This window comes from Lepidochelys kempii, chromosome 11 (genome assembly GCF_965140265.1).
Source record: "Lepidochelys kempii isolate rLepKem1 chromosome 11, rLepKem1.hap2, whole genome shotgun sequence".
In the NCBI taxonomy this organism is placed as follows: domain Eukaryota; kingdom Metazoa; phylum Chordata; order Testudines; family Cheloniidae; genus Lepidochelys; species Lepidochelys kempii.
The window spans coordinates 56,581,831-56,603,022 of NC_133266.1; the positions used below are offsets into that span (position 1 = coordinate 56,581,831).

General features: G+C 42.1%; 1 protein-coding gene and 1 long non-coding RNA gene across 11 annotated transcripts in view; one reads left to right on the forward strand and one right to left on the reverse strand.

Moving 5' to 3' along the window:
- Positions 1-21,192, forward strand: part of LOC140895769 (uncharacterized) — a 45,191-nt gene that overhangs the window by 13,720 nt on the left and 10,279 nt on the right. The gene's annotated exons all lie outside the window — the stretch shown is intronic.
- The window catches only part of ANKRD44 (ankyrin repeat domain 44), a 215,684-nt gene that overhangs the window by 9,545 nt on the left and 184,947 nt on the right, over positions 1-21,192 (reverse strand). For 9 of the 10 annotated variants that reach the window (XM_073306276.1, XM_073306275.1, XM_073306269.1 and 6 more), the window contains 6 exons: positions 20,443-20,659; positions 19,575-19,662; positions 14,806-14,889; positions 11,382-11,527; positions 10,286-10,368; positions 8,701-8,783 (listed from right to left, as the gene is read on the reverse strand). In XM_073306276.1, coding sequence (XP_073162377.1) covers positions 8,701-8,783; positions 10,286-10,368; positions 11,382-11,527; positions 14,806-14,889; positions 19,575-19,662; positions 20,443-20,659 — 701 coding nt within the window. Of the gene's footprint in view, positions 1-8,700; positions 8,784-10,285; positions 10,369-11,381; positions 11,528-14,805; positions 14,890-16,994; positions 17,284-19,574; positions 19,663-20,442; positions 20,660-21,192 lie in introns of those variants that run through there. The other variant, XM_073306274.1, reaches the window with a different exon arrangement.

The following is a 21,192-nucleotide window of genomic DNA, read 5'->3' on the forward strand; positions in this document are numbered from 1 at the left end:
TCTGCAGGAAAATTCTGGCAGGATGCCAGAATCATTTATACATTTTGTTGCTAGGCCCTGTCACTATTGAAGTACCAGGGTGTGGAGAGAAGCTACTCAGCACTGTTGCAATACATCCCAATTGGTAATCAAAGCATCCCTTCTCTCCCCCTGGAGTTGGACTGTGGTGTTTTCACCTCTTCTCCAGGGGTGAAGCCTCCATCAGCCTTCCACACCTGCTCTCTTGTCAGTGGGAGCAAATCAACCCCTCAGTCTACAAGACAGGTCTTCATCCTACCCTTAGATAAATGGGTGAATCATTATGTGCAGCATTGCCGACCCCAAACATTCAAAAACCATGAGTCACAGATTACAGCGTGGGCAGTGACAGAACCCCTTACTGGTCTGGGCCTGTACAATTTGCTGTATTGTCACCTCTGGAGAACTGTCTCTGAGCTCCCCGGAACAGTATTTGATGCACTTCCTGTTAGTCTGGGAGGCGAACAGATCTGGGTAGGGAATTCCTCACTGAGTGAAGAAGCAGTTCACCACTGAGCTGTGAAACTTCCACTCATGGTCAGTGGCAAAGTGCCTGCTGAGGCTATTTGCGAGCCCATTCTTGGTTCCTAGGAGTACTCTGCTGATAGGGTAATATGGTTCTTGATACACCAGTTCCATAAGCATTTACACACAGGGGAATGGATCTCGCATCTCCCTGTTCATTTATGTAGAATACGGTTGTCACGTTGTCTGACATGAGAATGTGGTGAGACTAGATTAATGGTAAGAATGGCTTGCGTGCTTCTTGGACTGCTCTGAGCTCCAGGAGATGAACGTGTATCCTGGTTTCCGAGGGCATCCAAGTGTGACCGTCTATGTGAGCCTCCAAACTAACAAAGAGGTATCTATGATTATTGTCCTGTTGGGTGTGGGGGATAGAAAAGGAATGCTCATGCACACTTGTGCAAGATCTTTCCAGCAAGTCAGAGAGGCCCTTATTGTAGTGTTTCAGAGTAACAGCCGTGTTTGTCTGTATTCACAAAAAGAAAAGGAGTACTTGTGGCACCTTAGAGACTAACCAATTTATCTGAGCATAAGCTTTCGTGAGCTACAGCTCACTTCATCGGATGCATGTTGTGGAAAGTGTAGAAGATCTTTTTATACACACAAAGCATGAAAAAATACCTCCCCCCACCCCACTCTCCTGCTGGTAATAGCTTATCTAAAGTGATCACTCTCCTTACAATGTGCATGATAATCAAGTTGGGCCATTTCCAGCACAAATCCAGGTTTTCTCCCCTCTTCCCCCCCCCCACACAAACCCATTCTCCTGTTGGTAATAGCTTATCTAAAGTGACCACTCTCTTTACAATGTGTATAATAATCAAGGTGGGCCAATTCCAGCACAAATCCAGGGTTTAACAAGAACGTCTGAGGAGGGGCAGCGGTAGGAAAAAACAAGGGGAAATAGGTTACCTTGCATAATGACTTAGCCACTCCCAGTCTCTATTCAAGCCTAAGTTAATTGTATCCAATTTGCAAATGAATTCCAATTCAACAGTCTCTCGCTGGAGTCTGGATTTGAAGCTTTTTTGTTGTAATATCGCAACTTTCATGTCTGTAATCATGTGACCAGAGAGATTGAAGTATTCTCCGACTGGTTTATGAATGTTATAATTCTTGACATCTGATTTGTGTCCATTTATTCTTTTACGTAGAGACTGTCCAGTTTGACCAATGTACGTGGCAGAGGGGCATTGCTGGCACATGATGGCATATATCACGTTGGTGGATGTGCAGGTGAACGAGCCTCTGATAGTGTGGCTGATGTTATTAGGCCCTGTGATGGTGTCCCCTGAATAGATATGTGGGCACAGTTGGCAACGGGCTTTGTTGCAAGGATAGGTTCCTGGGTTACTGGTTCTGTTGTGTGGTATGTGGTTGCTGGTGAGTATTTGCTTCAGGTTAGGGGGCTGTCTGAAGGCAAGGACTGGCCTGTCTCCCAAGATTTGTGAGAGTGTTGGGACATCCTTCAGGATAGGTTGTAGATCCTTAATAATGTGTTGGAGGGGTTTTAGTTGGGGGATGAAGGTGACGGCTAGTGGCGTTCTGTTATTTTCTTTGTTAGGCCTGTCCTGTAGTAGGTGTGGAAGTATAACATTGTATATGGGGACATGCTGGATACATTGTATATGAGAGGGCATGCCAAAACATGTTACAAAGTATCTGAGGGAGCACACGTAGGGACAGTTAGCTTTTGAATGGAGAAGCAATTAAGATAGAGCCAGCACGTCTAAGAAGCAGGCATCAGAATGGAAGGTGTGAAGGGCAATTAGTTAACTGGAAGCTGTTAAAGGATCTCGAAGGGTGGTGACTAAAATCTTTTTCTTCTTTTGTCTGTAACTTGTTCTCCAAAAAACTGTATAAATTAAAAGACACAAGCCCCACTCGGGGGGCTCACTTCTAAATGTATTAGCAGAGCAGCTTTGCTAATAAAACAGAGTGGTCTGATAAATTGTGAGTCTGAGTCAAACTTTGACATAGGTGACTTCTGGGAACTCTTCTGGCTCTATCAATCTGTTTCTTCACTTCCGCAGGTGGGTATTGTAGTTGTAAGAATGCTTGATAGAGATCTTGTAGGTGTTTGTCTCTGTCTGAGGGGTTGGAGCAAATGCGGTTGTATCGCAAAGCTTGGCTGTAGACGATGGATCGTGTGGTATGGTCAGGGTGAAAGCTGGAGGCATGTAGGTAGGAATAGCGGTCAGTAGGTTTCCAGTATAGGGTGGTGTTTATGTGACCATCGTTTATTAGCACTGTAGTGTCCAGGAAGTGGATCTCTTGTGTGGACTGGACCAGGCTGAGGTTGATGGTGGGATGGAAATTGTTGAAATCATGGTGGAATTCCTCAAGGGCTTCTTTTCCATGGGTCCAGATGATGAAGATGTCATCAATATAGCGCAAGTAGACTAGGGGCGTTAGGGGACGAGAGCTGAGGAAGCGTTGTTCTAAGTCAGCCATAAAAATGTTGGCATACTGTGGGGCCATGCGGGTACCCATAGCAGTGCCGCTGATTTGAAGGTATACATTGTCCCCAAATGTAAAATAGTTATGGGTAAGGACAAAGTCACAAAGTTCAGCCACCAGGTTAGCCGTGACATTATCGGGTATAGTGTTCTTGACGGCTTGTAGTCCATCTTTGTGTGGAATGTTGGTGTAGAGGGCTTCTACATCCATAGTGGCCAGGATGGTGTTATCAGGAAGATCACCGATGGATTGTAGTTTCCTCAGGAAGTCAGTGGTGTCTCGAAGGTAGCTGGGAGTGCTGGTAGCGTAGGGCCTGAGGAGGGAGTCTACATAGCCAGACAATCCTGCTGTCAGGGTGCCAGTGCCTGAGATGATGGGGCGCCCAGGATTTCCAGGTTTATGGATCTTGGGTAGTAGATAGAATATCCCAGGTCGGGGTTCCAGGGGTGTGTCTGTGCGGATTTGATCTTCTGCTTTTTCAGGGAGTTTCATGAGCAAATGTTGTAGTTTCTTTTGGTAACTCTCAGTGGGATCAGAGGGTAATGGCTTGTAGAAAGTGGTGTTGGAGAGCTGCCGAGCAGCCTCTTGTTCATATTCCGACCTATTCATGATGACAACAGCACCTCCTTTGTCAGCCTTTTTGATTATGATGTCAGAGTTGTTTCTGAGGCTGTGGATGGTATTGTGTTCCGCATGGCTGAGGTTATGGGGCAAGTGATGCTGCTTTTCCACAATTTCAGCCCGTGCACGTCGGCGGAAGCACTCTATGTAGAAGTCCAGTCTGCTGTCTCGACCTTCAGGAGGAGTCCACCTAGAATCCTTCTTTTTGTAGTGTTGGTAGGGAGGTCTCTGTGGATTAGTATGTTGTTCAGAGGTATGTTGGAAATATTCCTTGAGTCGGAGACGTCGAAAATAGGATTCTAGGTCACCACAGAACTGTATCATGTTCGTGGGGGTGGAGGGGCAGAAGGAGAGGCCCAGAGATAGGACAGCTGCTTCTGTTGGGCTAAGAGTATAGTTGGATAGGTTAACAATATTGCTGGGTGGGTTGAGGGAACCATTGCTGTGGCCCCTTGTGGCATGCAGTAGTTTAGAAAGTTTAGTGTCCTTTTTCTTTTGTAGAGAAGCAAAGTGTGTGTTGTAAATGGCTTGTCTAGTTTTAGTAAAGTCCAGCCACGAGGAAGTTTGTGTGGAAGGTTGGTTTTTTTCTGAGAGTATCCATTTTTGAGAGCTCATTCTTTATCTTTCTCTGTTTGCTGTAGAGGATGTTGATCAGGTGGTTCCGCAGTTTCTTTGAGAGCGTGTGGCACAAGCTGTCAGCATAGTCTGTGTGGTATGTAGATTGTAATGGATTTTTTACCTTCAGTCCTTTTGGTACGATGTCCATCTGTTTGCATTTGGAAAGGAAGATGATGTCTGTCTGTATCTGTACAAGTTTTTTCATGCAGTTGATAGATTTCCACTCCATACGGCTAAATGCAGTGCCTTGCATAATGACAGGTTTCAGAGTAACAGCCGTGTTAGTCTGTAGTCGCAAAAAGAAAAGGAGTACTTGTGGCACCTTAGAGACTAACCAATTTATTCGAGCATAAGCTTTCGTGAGCTACAGCTCACTTCATCGGATGCATACTGTGGAACGTGTAGAAGATCTTTTTATACACACAAAGCATGAAAAAATACCTCCCCCCACCCCACTCTCCTGCTGGTAATAGCTTATCTAAAGTGACCACTCTCCTTACAATGTGTATGATAATCAAGGTGGGAATTGTCACTACCATGTTTATCCTGTGTTTGCTCAGTATATATGCTGTTCGAAGCCAAGCCTGCAGGCAAGGAGTCAGAGTCTGGCAAATGGAGTTACTTAAGTACATGACTCCAAGCAACCCAGCAGCGTTAAACAAATCCAGACTGATGTCCAAGCATGTGCATAACTTGACCGGTCAGGCTGCCCATGGCTTACAATCTGTCCATAGGGAGATAAGCTCTTGCTCTGACTGAGTCTAAGGTCACTCCTATGAAATCTGTAGTCTGTGTCAAAGTCACAGCAGACTTTTCCATGTTCACAAAGGTTCCCAGTGATGCTAGGAGACAAAGTAGCAATGAGGTCAGTGCCATGAGTTTTGGACATGTCCTGCCCTTCAGAAGCCAGTCGTCTAGATACAGGAAGATGGTGGAATCGTCCTATCTGAGTTGTGCTGCTGTTATGGAAAACACTTTTGTGAAGACCCTGGATGCAGCTGCTAGACCAAACCAAAGTAGCCTGTATTGACAGTGGTCGGGACCCACCAGACATCTGAGGAATCTTCTGTGCGAAGGGTGAATATCAGTGTCAAAGTACAAATCTTTCATATTGAGAGCTATGAACCATATGTCTTTATCCACGGATGGTATTATTGATGCCAATCTAACCATGCAGAAGTTTAGTTTGCAAATAAATATATTGAGTTGCTGCAAGTTGAGAATGGGTCTCCACCCTTCTCATATTTGGAATAAAACCCTTTTCCTTGATTTTGCTTTTCCTTGCTCCCCACTGGAGGAGAAATTTTACTCCTAATGTAGGATCTCCTCATGAGAATGGTCTCTGAAGAGAGACAGGGAAAGAAATTTTGGCAGGTTTGGGAGCCAATGGAATAGCCAGAATGGACGATATCTAGCACCCACGTATCCTTTGTTATTGCCCCCAGATGTGGGAAAATTGTGCTATGTGTCCACCAAAGGAGATCTCGTAATTGGGTGGAGATGGCATCAACATTAGTTCGTAGCTCCCAAGTGTCCCATCAAAAGTATCTTTTGGCTGATGGGGAGGGACAGGTGGTGGAGACCAGGTAGCTGTAGTAAAGGTGGATGAGGCAGTCTATTTTTGCACCTTCTGCTGTTTGCAAGGTAGCTCATAAGAGCACTGGTAAAGACCTCAGCTTGTAAGACTGCTTATGGTACTTCCTCTTCAGGGCTGGTCTATATACACCCTGGGAATGGAGGATTGCCCTGGAGTCTTTTAGTGAGTGCAACGACTTGTCTATCTTCTGGTTGAAAACACTGACTTATTCAAAAGACTAGTGTTCTGTACCTCCCTGGAACCCCAAAAATGTAGCTAAAATTCTCAGCACATCACTGTAGCTCTTGAAGCAATATTGGCAGTGTTGACTGAAGCCTGTAATGAGGTTCTTGCCACTAATCTTTCCTCATCAATAAGGGCTTGAAATTGAGCCCTGTCCTCCTGGGGTAACATGCCTTTAAAATTCAGGAACTTAGAATATTTTGCCAGAAAGTCCTGGTAGTTGGTAATTCTAAATTGGAGGCTGATGGAATTAAACACTTTTCTCCCCTCAACATTTGACTTCCTTATCTGCACAGGTTGCCCTTGGGAGCTGTTGGCTGGACCTTTTTGTGGCTGTTTGGATGACTAGGGAGTCTGAGGCAGGGTCGGACAACAAGAACTCCACTTCCTTTGCTGGGACAAAAATACCGCTTTTCCATCCTCTTAGGTGTAGGAGCACACCTAACTGGTATGTGCCATTCAGTTCTTGCTGGTTCTAGTATGGCCTCATTCACTGGGAGTGCTATTTGACTAGACTCCTTACGCTGTAGGATGTCCAAAAGCTTGTGTTGTGAGTCCTGGACCTCCTCTGAGGGGAACTGGAGCTTTTCTGCTATTCTCCGAAGCACATGCTGGTGACTGAGACTTTCTCAGAGATTTACTCTTTACATCTTTCTGTGTAGAGACAGATGTTGAGGCTACCTTTGGTGAGGTCTTTGGCGCCATGGATGGAATCAGTGCCATGATACTGCCTACATCTCTAGCGGCCTCTGGTGTCCGAGAGGTTGATGTAGTCATACTGGGAGGCCTATGCACAGAGAGGTCCTCTGCCCCTGGATCTGAAGATGGTCTTAAGGCTTGTTGCATCGCTAGGAGCATCCTCCTCCTATTGTTTCAGAATCTACCCTTGAAGTAAGTGTAGATCTTGCACTTACTGGGTATATGAGCATCTCCCAAACAGCAGAGGCTCTGAGAATGAATGTCACTGATAAGGACAACCTCACTGCAGGAGAAGCACCTTTTAAATCCCTGGGACCCAAGCAAAAGAACAAAAACATGATTTCCTAAATAGTTGAAATCTCTAACTATATCTATGAATGACATTTTTTCCTAAGGCAAAGGAAAAAAAAAAGGGGGGGGGACAGCTGTTCCAAGAACTATAAACCATATAAAATAGCTACCTATATACTAACTAGCTAACTAACTAACTGCTGAATACTAAAGAGAACAGACACACAGTAGACCAGTGGTTCTCAACTTACAGCCCATTCAGCACACAGCTAAGGGCCATGTGACATTCTCAGGGCTATACAGGTAGTATTGGATGTGGCCCACAATGGTAAATAGATTGAGAACCACTGCAGTAGACCCTGCAGTAGGTGATTGAGAAGGAACTGAGGGCAGTTCGCCTGCGCAGCCCCATATAGCCTAAATGTGTGTGGTGCACACATAGGCCAAATGGGCACTGCTACCAAACAGCTTCGCATGTGAATTGGCGCACCCACAGGGACTCTACTCGAAGAAGAATAAAAAGTTATTGCTAGCCTTCCTTCATCAGATCGAGCCAGGAGCACCCATCCTCTCATCCATAAAATCTGAAAAAGGACCACATTTCTTCAGGACCCATTGTGGGCATTACACTAGTTGCCCTTCTTTCCTTGGGGGCTAGAAAGGAATTTTTCCCTTACCACCAGGTTGGTCAAGACAGGGTGAGGTGTTTTTTTTTTTTTTTTTTTGGCCTTTCCCACAGTAGGTTTGGGACCCCGTGAGGTGGAGCAAGGTTGGGAGATTAGGTTATAATGTCACAATTTAGTATATAAAATGCATGACAGATGTTCAGTGGAACCAATGGAAGGGTTACAGATATTGCATAAAATGAATTGGAAAAGGATCAGAAGGAAAGCATCCCTTAAGGGAGCTGAAGGAGGAGGGTTAGGGGCTCCTACGTCTGGTACAGTGGGTAGCCAACTCTCCTCCTTTTCTAGCCCCCCCCTTTAGCCCTCATATGAGGAAAGGAGGCGAGGTGCAACCTGGCTGGGGATTATGTGGAAGTGATTAAGGAACTGATGATGACCTGCACTGTACAATTTATGGCTGGGTACTTCCAGATATTTTAAGTGAACAAAGTTGCAGCCTAATTAAGCCACATCCACTGCCTCGTATCTTTCTTTTGGTGTGGCCCGACAATGTGTGGATCAGACCCTAGTACTTTCCTAAAGACCATAGCAGGAAAAAAAAGTGTTGCTCTTCTTTAACTTACTTTGTTTAATCTGCAAGGGATAATATTTATTTATTTATTTATTTATTAAGACATTAGGAGTCATATTCAACACAACAGGCTAAGATTTCTGCTTTATTGACTGGAAAACCTATATTTGTTTTTAAAAGACTAAAGCAGCTGATCTTCACAGAAACACCTTATACTACATGCTCCACAGGACTAAGTATAGCTGATTATATTCCTCAAGATATTCCAAAATTCAACAGTTTTCAGATACTCTACCACAATGAAACATTTTACAGTTATTATTTTTTTAATTACACACTTATGAAAAATCTAAGTAACGATAATTTGAAATTCCAAATCTGAATTTTCTGGTAAAAACAATACATAAAAGCACAAGAGAATAAATAGTAAAATTATTTCAGCATTTACTTACGTCTGCAATGCATTATTTTTTGCATTAATAAGGCTCTGTTCTTGGATCTTGTCCAGTATTAACAAGGCACATTTTTCATGACCCTAATATTAAAAAGAAAAATAAATAAATGTTAATCTGCAGAGGGTTTTAAAATTGGGGCAACATAAATAAAAAATACAAATCCAAATTTAAAAATGCATTTAGAATTACAAACATGCTTCTGAGTTTATAAAAGGGTGCATACTTGATGCATTTCAAAGGCCAGGAGACACACAGTGCAATCCCTACCATTATTACTGGGTGAATTTTAAGTAATCCAAATGTGCCAATTGTGGCTTTTTTTCCTTTAAAACACTGCATGCCTTATAAATATAGACCCTACTTTAAGCTGAATTTGAATCCATGTCTTCATGAAATAGCAGTGATCTTTTGAAAGAGCAGTTAACTGATTGTGAATATTTTTTTAAATAAATAAGCAATATTTAGCACTAGTAATAGTACTTCTTTGACCTTTAAATGCCTGATTGCTTATGCATTTTAATTAGGCAAAGAAACTTTAAATAATTTTTTTCAATTAAATAGCTGAAGAAGTATTTTCCCCCTGTATGATAAGGGCACTACTGACAATTAAACTGTCCAAAGATTTTATTAAACAATGCAGAATTGGGCCACAATTCTGCAACTTCTTCTGCATGAGTGCAAGGGTCAGCCTGGGCAGAACAAGTTGCAGGGTTGGGATTTTGGGGTATAGGTGTCTAGCACAGGTATCCATTCCTTGAAGGTGGTCCAGCACCAAAAGTACCATAGTAAACAGCTGATATGATATGCTAACAAATAAATATAGCTGATGTATCTTTATAAAAAAAATTTGGGGGCAGGGGGTACAGCAAAGAGGCCTTGAACAAACTTGATCACTACTAGACTCCCATCTATTAAAAGGTGCAATTGAAAAAGAAAAACCTGTTAAGGGAATGAGGGCATTTCTTTCTTGCTAAGCCAGGTAATAGCAGCAGCAGAATAGGAGGAGAGAGGGGAGAGAGGAGGTGAAGCCTACTGAGGTTACTAAATACGTGGACACAGAGCCTGGAAAAGAAAACCAGGTCCAAACCTGATCTCTGCCTCAACTTTTTTAAGATCTTGGCATCATCTTGAACGGGAAATTTGTGTCCCTTTCCACAGAAATCCGAGAGATTATGTAAATCTGTATTATACTGCACTACAGTGAGACTATTCAGTAAGTTCTCCTTTGGTCTCATAGCTTCTTCACATTAGAAATATTTCCTTATTCCTGTTACCAGTATCTCAAAAGTAGTAAGATACAGCAGCCTATATTTGTCTTGCCTCTCAAATTACTGTAACCTTGCTGGATAGGCTGAAGAGCAAGTCAACTCTACTACATTTCCTCCCTCCTCTTTCCCTGCCCAAGTCAGTGTATATCACAGCTTCATTGCACTCAGGATTTAATTGGCCTGAGAGATGAATGTCTTCAATACACTGCCAACACCTTGTTTTAAATACCTCTTCAATGCACACATATATAATATACATAATGCGAGTCTGTGTGTGTGCGCATGCAGGTAGTCTACAAAGTTCCTTAACATACTTTACTGCTAGCCAAGTGCAAGGGTGTATTCAAGTCCTTATCCTTTACAGTCAGATCAGCCTTGGCACTGTTCACCAAAAAATCTGAAATACAGAAACAAATACCATGGGATAAGTACTACCGATTGATGCACATGCAAACTGCAAAGGAGAAAATTAACTCCAGTCCCCATGTGTGCACACAGTACTGAACATGGTGAAATAGAGCCTTATTCTATATAAACCATACAAATGTGGAGGAAAAATTATCAATGAACGAATTGTAATTTGTGCAGTTAATCAGCAATCAAACCAAAGCTAACAGCTGGTTGAAAATGGAAAACTGTTAATTAAATGTTCATTTTACCCAAAACTGTCAGTTCAAATGTATTCTAATACTGTATGTATTTTAATTTGACTGATGAAATCTGCAGCATCAGAATGGCAGTTTTGGCCTGAAACAGTCCACCCAGTTAACAACTGTGGATCCTGCTTTGAAAGGTTTAAGTGGGTTCTGCTGACTCATATCTTTGGGGGAGATAATGGGTGTAGCAATCCACGATGTGGGCCACGCAGTCAAGCCTGGAGAGAAAGTATCAGTTAACAGTTGCTATAGGGTTTTTAGAAAAAATAAGTCCAGACTCAACTTACAGTTGCCCATTCAAAACAGTATTTTGTGCTTCAAAATACACACCTTTTAATAATTTAACTACAAAAGATTACTCTGCTAGAAGGAGATTCTATTGCCCTGTAGAATCAGGGAAATAAAAAAAATGAAGGAATGAATACCAAGAGCACTTTTTAATCACACGCTACACGACTTGGCAGAAAAATGGGCATGGTTTATCCATTATTGAAACTATTTGCAAAGTGAAGTAAAAACAACGGACATAAGAATTCTGGGTGCAATAAACACGAGACTTTTTAAAAATATGAAGCAAATTTCCTTTTACCCTTATATAAAATAGATGGACACACATTTAGGTATGTACTCTTAGTATCTCTTTGTATTTTAATAATAATCCCCAAAGGGGGGGTAAAATGATAAAGCACTTGGATGGGTAAGTACAGTAGCCTTCATTTTCTTTCACGATTTACAGAAGCAAGTAGGTACCTACCTACTGCACCTGCATGTCCATTTTCAGCTGCCATCATAAGTGGTGTTTTCCCTGAATTATCTGCAGCATTTACCAGTGCATTGTGATTTAAAAGAAGCTGCAAGCATTCCACATGATCGGCAAAGGCTGCCGCATGCAGTGGAGTTCTAAGAGAAAAAACAGCATGATCATAGCTTTAAGATATTAAATGATCTATAAAGAATTACAATATTGTTGTTCCTTGTAGCCTTAAGCAGAACAATACAAGAAGTTTTGAAGCTTTTTTCCTATGAAACTTGAAACTCAAAACTCTCAACAAGGCAAGTTAGGATGCTACTCTCCTATAAGCAATAAAGGTAACAGTTGCATCCTCAGTGTTTGTACAATGAAAAGTCTAAAACCGGCAAGCATCAGGTTGATCGAGTTGTGGACAAGCTCATAAAAACAGGATGTTTAACTTAACAGAACGTACTGCACAATGGAAAAAACTAGCAGTCCTCCCTATTATTCCTGATTTTTTGAATAAGCTTGTGATGTAGATAAAATGTAAGGAAAATTTGGATCTGGCCTTCCCATTATTAAAAAAATGCTACAGTATTCTACTTACAGTAATGACCTGAATACTGCAGTAACAGTACTGTAACCCATAATGTTTGACAACATTACTGTAGAGCGTAGCGGTGATTTTATAAGGTTTGTAGCTTATGTTAATTTTGAGAGGCTCCCACAACTCTAAGGATGGGTTCTCTGTCTCCACATGATAAGACTAAGACATTTGGGGAAAAGAAAATTGGGGGGGCAGGAGTTGTTTCCAGCAGTGTCTGATGATTGGGTGTTCTTGTTTTGTTTTGCTTTTTAGCTTTATTGTTATCTGGAGAACTTTGAGAGTGAGGTATTTAATTTTAATTACATGACCACCATTTTATTTGTTGTAAGGGTAACCAGAGCATGCAATGGGCAGCAATTCAATTATTATACAACTTTAACAAAACTAAATAAATATGTAGTGTGATGTTGCACTCCATATATTTTATGGAAATATGCTAATTAGTGTGAATATAATGTAACTGGAATATGCTTTATGCAAAAGGTCTCTTGTAAGATATCATTACAAAGCTTATAATCTACAGAGTAAAAAGAAAAGGAGTACTTGTGGCACCTTAGAGACTAACCAATTTATTTGAGCATGAGCTTTCGTGAGCTACAGCTCACTTCCCGATGAAGTGAGCTGTAGCTCACGAAAGCTCATGCTCAAATAAATTGGTTAGTCTCTAAATTGGTTAGTCTCTAAGGTGCCACAAGTACTCCTTTTCTTTTTGCGAATACAGACTAACACGGCTGTTACTCTGAAATCTACAGAGTGTGTTCATCATATTTGTATGACTGTATCATTCTTGTATCTGAAGCGAGAAATATGAAGTATTACTCTGAGGTCCTACTGTAATTATGCAAAGTGTGGGCCATTAATGGTGGCTTAGGATCTTGATGGCTGCTATTAACTAGGACAATTGGTTGTGAATGGGTTTATTTATTTGCAAGCCTTCCTGTGTACTGACCTAGGTAATGAAGAATGAGGTCTTACAAAAAGAAAAGGAGTACTTGTGGCACCTTAGAGACTAACCAATTTATTTGAGCATGAGCTTTCGTGAGCTACAGCTCACTTCATCGGATGCATGCCGTGGAAACTGCAGCAGACTTTATTTATACACAGAGAATATGAAAAAATACCTCCTCCCACCCCACTGTCCTGCTGTAGGACTGTGGGGTGGGAGGAGGTATTTTTTCATATTCTCTGTGTATAAATAAAGTCTGCTGCAGTTTCCACGGCATGCATCCGATGAAGTGAGCTGTAGCTCACGAAAGCTCATGCTCAAATAAATTGGTTAGTCTCTAAGGTGCCACAAGTACTCCTTTTCTTTTTGCGAATACAGACTAACACAGCTGTTACTCTGAAATGAGGTGTTACAGTGACATGAGTCCATGTCACATGATACTAGAATCCATCTTAAACCTTTTCCATTTAGAAGGAGGGGTCAGGACCCAGAAAGACAAAAGACTCCCGCCTTGAGCCAGAGCCATAAAAGGGGATGGAACAGAAAAAAGGGGGCTGCCAGTCATGAGAAATCCCCTAGTTACCACCTGAGCTGGAACTAACAAGGACTGTACCAGGGGAAAGGATTGGGCCCAGACAAAGAAGGAGTCTAGTCTGTGAAAAAAGCTTATTGGAACACCTCTGAGGGTGAGATTTACCTGTATTCAGTTTCTTAATGTATTAGGCTTAGACTTGCATGTTTTGTTTTATTTTGCTTGGTAGCTTACTTTGTTCTGTCTGTTATTACTTGAAACCACTTGAATCCTACTTTTTATACTTAATAAAATCACTTTCGTTTATTAACAAACCCAGAGTAAGTGATTAATACCTGGGGGAACAAACAGCTGTGCATATCTCTTTATCAGTGTTATAGAGGGCGAACAATTCATGAGTTTACCCTGTATAAGCTTTATACAGAGTAAAATGGATTTATCTGGGGTTTGGATCCCATTGGGAACTGGGTGTCTGGGTGCTGGAGATAAGTAATCTGCTGAGTGGTTTTCAGTTAAAGCCTGCAGCTTTGGGGGTGTGGTTCAGACCCGGGTCTGTGTTGCAGCAGGCTAGTGTGTCTGGCTCAACAAGGCAGGGTGCTGGAATCTAAGCCATCAGGGAAAACAGGCTCAGAGGTAATTTCAGCACATCAGGTGGCAGTCCCAAGGGGGTCTCTGTGACCAAACCCATCACACACAAAAATACACTGAGGAGATTCTCACTGCCCCAAATAAATTAAAGATTTGGATATGTACATGACCCAGTTGACCCCAACTGTCATTCAGAGTCAGCAGTGTATTTTGTTTAATAAGAGTGCTTTCAGAAGTTAAATACTTTTCAATCTTACTAATTATGGTCCTGCAAAACTGAATGTGCTTAAATGCTTTTGCTTAATCAAGGCCTATGTGAGGACACATATATAGTTCTATTCTTATTTCATAACCCCCATCAAGTGCACTCTTAGCTTACAATTTTTATGTTTTACAACTAGGAATTAACTCAGCTTTTTTATTTGCCCCAAACTGGAGTCTACTATTTTCTTTTAACCATAAACAGCAATCTAAGAAGAGGGGGTAAAATAAAGCCTAACTACCACCATACTGGGTTCTGGTGAACAGCCCTAAGCCCTGGGCATTTTAAAGAAAACAAAGTAATATTTATTTTGGTAGCAATGTAAAATAATTAATATCCTCTCTAGAAGTGAATCACCACTTCCTTTGTTAAAGTTCAACTTCTGTGTCATCAGGAGCTGGTCTGACAAATTTTAGTCCAGATGTAGATTAGTTGCACAAAGCAAAAATTATGATCTTAGACTGATTTATGAAGGTGAAATGCATTCTATTCAAGAAACTGAACTCTTACCTTCCTTTGTCATCTTTACAGTTGACAATGCTGGCATCTATGGCCCCAATGAGCAGTGAAGCACAATTTTCATGATCATTTATCCTATAAAGGAAAGAACAATTCTTTAAAAGGAAAAAAATCTAACTGTTTTCCACTCTGCCATACACACTTCACTCCCTTCCCCAACTGACAGTACATTAGTATTCCTTTCTGTATATTTGTAATGTGTCCCAATTAATTTTTGCTTTAAAAATATGGCCCTGATCCCAGCTGCTATAAATCAGTGTAGCTCCATTACAAACAAATTGCAGCTACTATTTTGGATTTGAATCACAAAAGAAAAATAGGCACTGGTCCTGCAATGGCTGCGCACAGCCAATACTTTCAACGGAGCTCTGCCAACACAAAACAAGCTGAAAGTTCAATGCACTGATTAAACCTTAAAGCAAAACAAAACAAAAACCAAATACACACCTTCATATTCAACTGGAACACTTGTCAAGGTTTAAAATGGCTTTAGGGAATCCTTCTCAGAAGTAAATTTGAACTAGTGGCTCTGAGTGAACTCCCCAAAACTTCTTAAAACCCTTTAAATTACTTTAAACTTAAATCACATATCTGAGCCTAGGCAATGCTCATATGTGTGGGCTTAAGTGAAAGTAACTTTTTTAAAACATTTAAAGTGTTCAAAAGGTCTCACAATTTCCAAGGAGTTGAGAGGTTGGGGGGGAGGGGGCGAGAGGAGAGAAATGGCGGTCTGTATTTGGCAAAACATTGCAACACCAAGCAGTTTGTCTCATGGATCCAACAGGCCTTTAAGCTGAGAAGAATGTTATCCCCTTAGTCTTCATAGAATCATAGAATATCAGGGTTGGAAGGGACCCCAGAAGGTCATCTAGTCCAACCCCCTGCTCGAAGCAGGACCAATTCCCAGTTAAATCATCCCAGCCAGGGCTTTGTCAAGCCTGACCTTAAAAACCTCTAAGGAAGGAGATTCTACCACCTCCCTAGGTAACGCATTCCAGTGTTTCACCACCCTCTTAGTGAAAAAGTTTTTCCTAATATCCAATCTAAACCTCCCCCACTGCAACTTGAGACCATTACTCCTTGTTCTGTCATCTGCTACCATTGAGAACAGTCTAGAGCCATCCTCTTTGGAACCCCCTTTCAGGTAGTTGAAAGCAGCTATCAAATCCCCCCTCATTCTTCTCTTCTGCAGGCTAAACAATCCCAGCTCCCTCAGCCTCTCCTCATAAGTCATGTGTTTCAGACCCCTAATAATTTTTGTTGCCCTTCGCTGGACCTCTCCAATTTATCCACATCCTTCTTGTAGTGTGGGGCCCAAAACTGGACACAGTACTCCAGATGAGGCCTCACCAATGTCGAATAAAGGGGAATGATCACGTCCCTCGATCTGCTCGTTATGCCCCTACTTATACATCCCAAAATGCCATTGGCCTTCTTGGCAACAAGGGCACACTGCTGACTCATATCCAACTTCTCGTCCACTGTCACCCCTAGGTCCTTTTCCGCAGAACTGCTGCCTAGCCATTCGGTCCCTAGTCTGTAGCTGTGCATTGGGTTCTTCCATCCTAAGTGCAGGACCCTGCACTTATCCTTATTGAACCTCATCAGATTTCTTTTGGCCCAATCCTCCAATTTGTCTAGGTCCTTCTGTATCCTATCCCTCCCCTCCAGCGTATCTACCACTCCTCCCAGTTTAGTATCATCCGCAAATTTGTTGAGAGTGCAATCCACACCATCCTCCAGATCATTTATGAAGATATTGAACAAAACCGGCCCCAGGACCGACCCTTGGGGCACTCCACTTGATACCGGCTGCCAACTAGACATGGAGCCATTGATCACTACCCGTTGAGCCCGACAATCTAGCCAGCTTTCTACCCACCTTATAGTGCATTCATCCAGCCCATACTTCCTTAACTTGCTGACAAGTATACTGTGGGAGACTGTGTCAAAAGCTTTGCTAAAGTCAAGAAACAATACATCCACTGCTTTCCCTTCATCCACAGAACCAGTAATCTCATCATAAAAGGCGATTAGATTAGTCAGGCATGACCTTCCCTTGGTGAATCCATGCTGGCTGTTCCTGATCACTTTCCTCTCATGCAAGTGCTTCAGAATTGATTCTTTGAGGACCTGCTCCATGATTTTTCCAGGGACTGAGGTGAGGCTGACTGGCCTGTAGTTCCCAGGATCCTCCTTCTTCCCTTTTTTAAAGATGGGCACTACATTAGCCTTTTTCCAGTCATCCGGGACTTTCCCGGTTCGCCACGAGTTTTCAAGGATAATGGCCAATGGCTCTGCAATCACAGCCGCCAATTCCTTCAGCACTCTCGGATGCAACTCGTCCGGCCCCATGGACTTGTGCACATCCAGCTTTTCTAAATAGTCCCTAACCACCTCTATCTGCACAGAGGGCTGGCCATCTCTTCCACATTTTGTGATGCCCTGCGCAGCAGTCTGGGAGCTGACCTTGTTAGTGAAAACAGAGGCAAAAAAAGCATTGAGTACATTAGCTTTTTCCACATCCTCTGTCACTAGGTTGCCTCCCTCATTCAGTAAGAGGCCCACACTTTCCTTGGCTTTCTTCTTGTTGCCAACATACCTGAAGAAACCCTTCTTGTTACTCTTAACATCTCTGGCTAGCTGCAGCTCCAGGTTCGATTTGGCCCTCCTGATATCATTCCTACATGCCCGAGCAATATTTTTATACTCTTCCCTGGTCATATGTCCAACCTTCCACTTCTTGTAAGCTTCTTTTTTATGTTTAAGATCCGCTAGGATTTCACCATTAAGCCAAGCTGGTCGCCTGCCATATTTACTATTCTTTCGACTCATCGGGATGGTTTGTCCCTGTAACCTCAACAGGGATTCCTTGAAATACAGCCAGCTCTCCTGGACTCCTTTCCCCTTCAAGTTAGTCCCCCAGGGGATCCTGGCCATCTGTTCCCTGAGGGAGTCGAAGTCTGCTTTCCTGAAGTCCAGGGTCCGTATCCTGCTGCTTACCTTTCTTCCCTGCGTCAGGATCCTGAACTCAACCAACTCATGGTCACTGCCTCCCAGATTCCCATCCACTTTTGCTTCCCCCACTAATTCTACCCGGTTTGTGAGCAGCAGGTCAAGAAAAGCGCCCCCCCCAGTTGGCTCCTCTAGCACTTGTGCCAGGAAATTGTCCCCTACGCTTTCCAAAAACTTCCTGGATTGTCTATGCACCGCTGTATTGCTCTCCCAGCAGATATCAGGAAAATTAAAGTCACCCATGAGAATCAGGGCATGCGATCTAGTAGCTTCCGTGAGCTGCCGGAAGAAAGCCTCATCTACCTCATCCCCCTGGTCCGATGGTCTATAGCAGACTCCCACCACTACATCACTCTTGTTGCACACACTTCTAAACTTAATCCAGTTTAATCTAAACTTAATTCAATGAAGTCTTTAATGTTTAAAAATATTAACTGTAATTATTACATTCAGCATATGTCACTTTATAGTTAATATAAAAAACTATTTTTTCATAGAATACAGTCACTTTTTAGTAACCTTTTAGTCAAGCCACTATTTCTATATAAATGCTGTCATTTTATGGATGACAATGACCTCTATTATCTTAAACCCAAAGAAGAGCTTGTTGAGTTTTGGTCCCTGGCTCCGGATTGCTCTACTGGGGAGAAGGAGACCATCTTTTTTTAAAAAAGTGACCATTTGGGGTTCAGATTTTATGTATCAAGTTTCAGCCAGTTTTTATTTTAAGTGGGTTTTTATATAGGATCCGCACATCAGTTATTTCTGGGAGAAGATAATTATACTACCAGTAGAATGAAGAGTTCATAAGTCAGTAATTCTAAACCTCAGCAGGAATCATGAATGTTTGTGTTTGATTCTGTAATTCTTATTGATTTTTCTGCTGGCTTACCCCACTCAAAAAGCACATTCTCCCGAAATACTGCATATGCTTTGCCCTAAATTGAGCTAATTTTTTCTGAGTGTGACAGGCAGATTTGGAGCTGGCCTGTGGTAATTTACTGACAGTGTATGTTTGCCTGCTTATTGGGATGTTTACTGTATGAATATGTACGAATAGAAGTCTGTCTTAAATGCAGGTAGGAAGAAGAAGAATGGCTCAAGGCAGCCATCTATTAACACTTCCGAGTGTTAAGGCACAATGCCAGAATTTTGATGATTCTGCCTCCGTCTTCAGCCAACCTACAAAAACTGGTTATGGCCAGGAATGGCCAGAACCTGGCAAAACAGAAGAACAAAGAACTGTAGCAGGGTTTAAAGAGGGATGCTCTCTCTTGGGGGAGAGAGCGCTCAAGGGAATCAGACTGAAACCAGCCTCAGCGCCAGGAGCCTGCTGGGGGTTGATCAGCAAGCGAAGCCCGCTTAGGTCACCATTAGGGGATGGTTGAACTTGAGGTAAGGTAAATATTTCTGTAAACTTGTTTTAAATCCTTTTTTCTCTAATGCTGCACTCAGGCCAGAAAGGGAACAGAGGTGCAGCTTGCCCTGTAATCATGAGAGTGCAGCTTCAGGCCATTAGATGAAACTTGTAACAAACTCACTCAAAACGGCAGTAATTTATATGGCTCTTGATAGCACCAGTTTTTCACCACAAGGATATGTATGGACATCATCATCGGATCTAAAAATCATTTGCTAGTACTATTATCTCTACACCCAGATAACTTTATTGTTTTCATACTACTCATTTTCTGGATACATCCTAAAGCAAAAGAGCCAGATTTAATATTGATACTTCTACTTACACAGCACAGTGCAATGGAGAGAAGTTGTTACCATTAAATTTGCGGAAATATTTCTGTTCCAATAGTACCTCTATGCAGTTTTCATTACCTACAAGAGATCAGATGATTTATTGTTATAAACAGCAGGAGAATAGCTCATTTTCATATTAAGGTCACATGTGCACTGCATTTTAGCTTCTGAAATAAGCTAGGCTGTACTGCATACGTAAGTTCTTATGCATGAGAACTTATGCTTCTTAAGGAGCATGAGATACTTTTTGAGGTGCTGCGAACTAGACCGATCTCTCATTTGGACGCTGTTGTTTTTTTTTTTAAAAAAAAAGGTCTCTTGTGTTTTCACATTGTGCTATGACACTCTGCAAAAGTGTCTTTTAGATCTTCAGAGTTGGTCAGCCATCTATCACTCTGTACTCAGAAACTTAGTGTTCGACTTACAGTCTCAAACCACCCTAATGAGAAGACACTAATGCCAGCCTGTTGTACTGTGCGTATTACAGTAACGGGGGGGATAGTCTCATGCACCAGTGTACAGGAGGTGGCTCTAGTAGGATGGAATCCTCGCCTCAGTGATGTCACTGGGAGTTATGCCAGATTTCATGCCCAGCCTCCAAAGGATGGCTCCAGTGTGCATCATGATTGAGGCATGCACCTAGTGGCTGACCCTGAAGCAAGGTTGCTGTTTTGCTGGTATCTCCCTGCCTTCTGACTTGAAGGATAATTGATGCAATTTCTTGCTACATCTTCAAAAGGCAAAAGGAGAGAATCTACATCTCAAACTTTTTATGCTGCTAGCTATTTTACTATTCTACTTCCTAACACTAAACCCACAGTTGAGTTTGGCAAAAGGTATAAAAAGAGAAAATCTTACCATTATAACAAGCCCAGTGCAATGGTGTATAACCTTGATTATCTTTGAAACTACAGTCCTCTTCTGACAGTGCCATCTGCAGTAATTCACTCAGCCAAGTGGCATGACCATGAGCTGCTGCATAATGTAGAGGTGTCCTGCCTCTGGAGTCTTTACACAAGATAGATACTTCTTGTTCCAACAGCATTTGAACGCATTCCTCATGCCCAGTCATAATCTGATAACAAAGAAGTGAATCAGCAGGTTGATATAGTGTCAGTGCTGTGGCAAAGGATATGTGAGATACATGATGTATCTTTTGAATACTGGGTGGAAAGGTTGGGGTCCAGGAAATTGGTGAGAAGCTACTTGCTCCCCTGAGTGCCTGAGTACTAAAGATCCTCTTTGAGTCTTACTGAATGGGGGTCAATCAAGAATGAAACCACAAATACTAGGGAAGAAAGGGTGAGGGAGGAGCAATAACAATACTACCAAAAATATCAAATATTTTAGAAAGCTGCTGCAGTAATCCAGCTACTACGATCACATCTGCCGCCTCTGACATTGATTTGCTTATCTCGTACAGTATTTTAATCATGTTCATGTATTGTTATCAGTATGGAACAGAAGATTTATGCAATGGTCTCTATTTTATACAGATATTTCCAGGACTCTTTTGGAAAACTGTTCACGACATGGCCATATTTACATGTAACCCTATCAGCTCTCTCAGCAACTACATCTTGACTGAGGAGCTTACTCCGAGAAGAG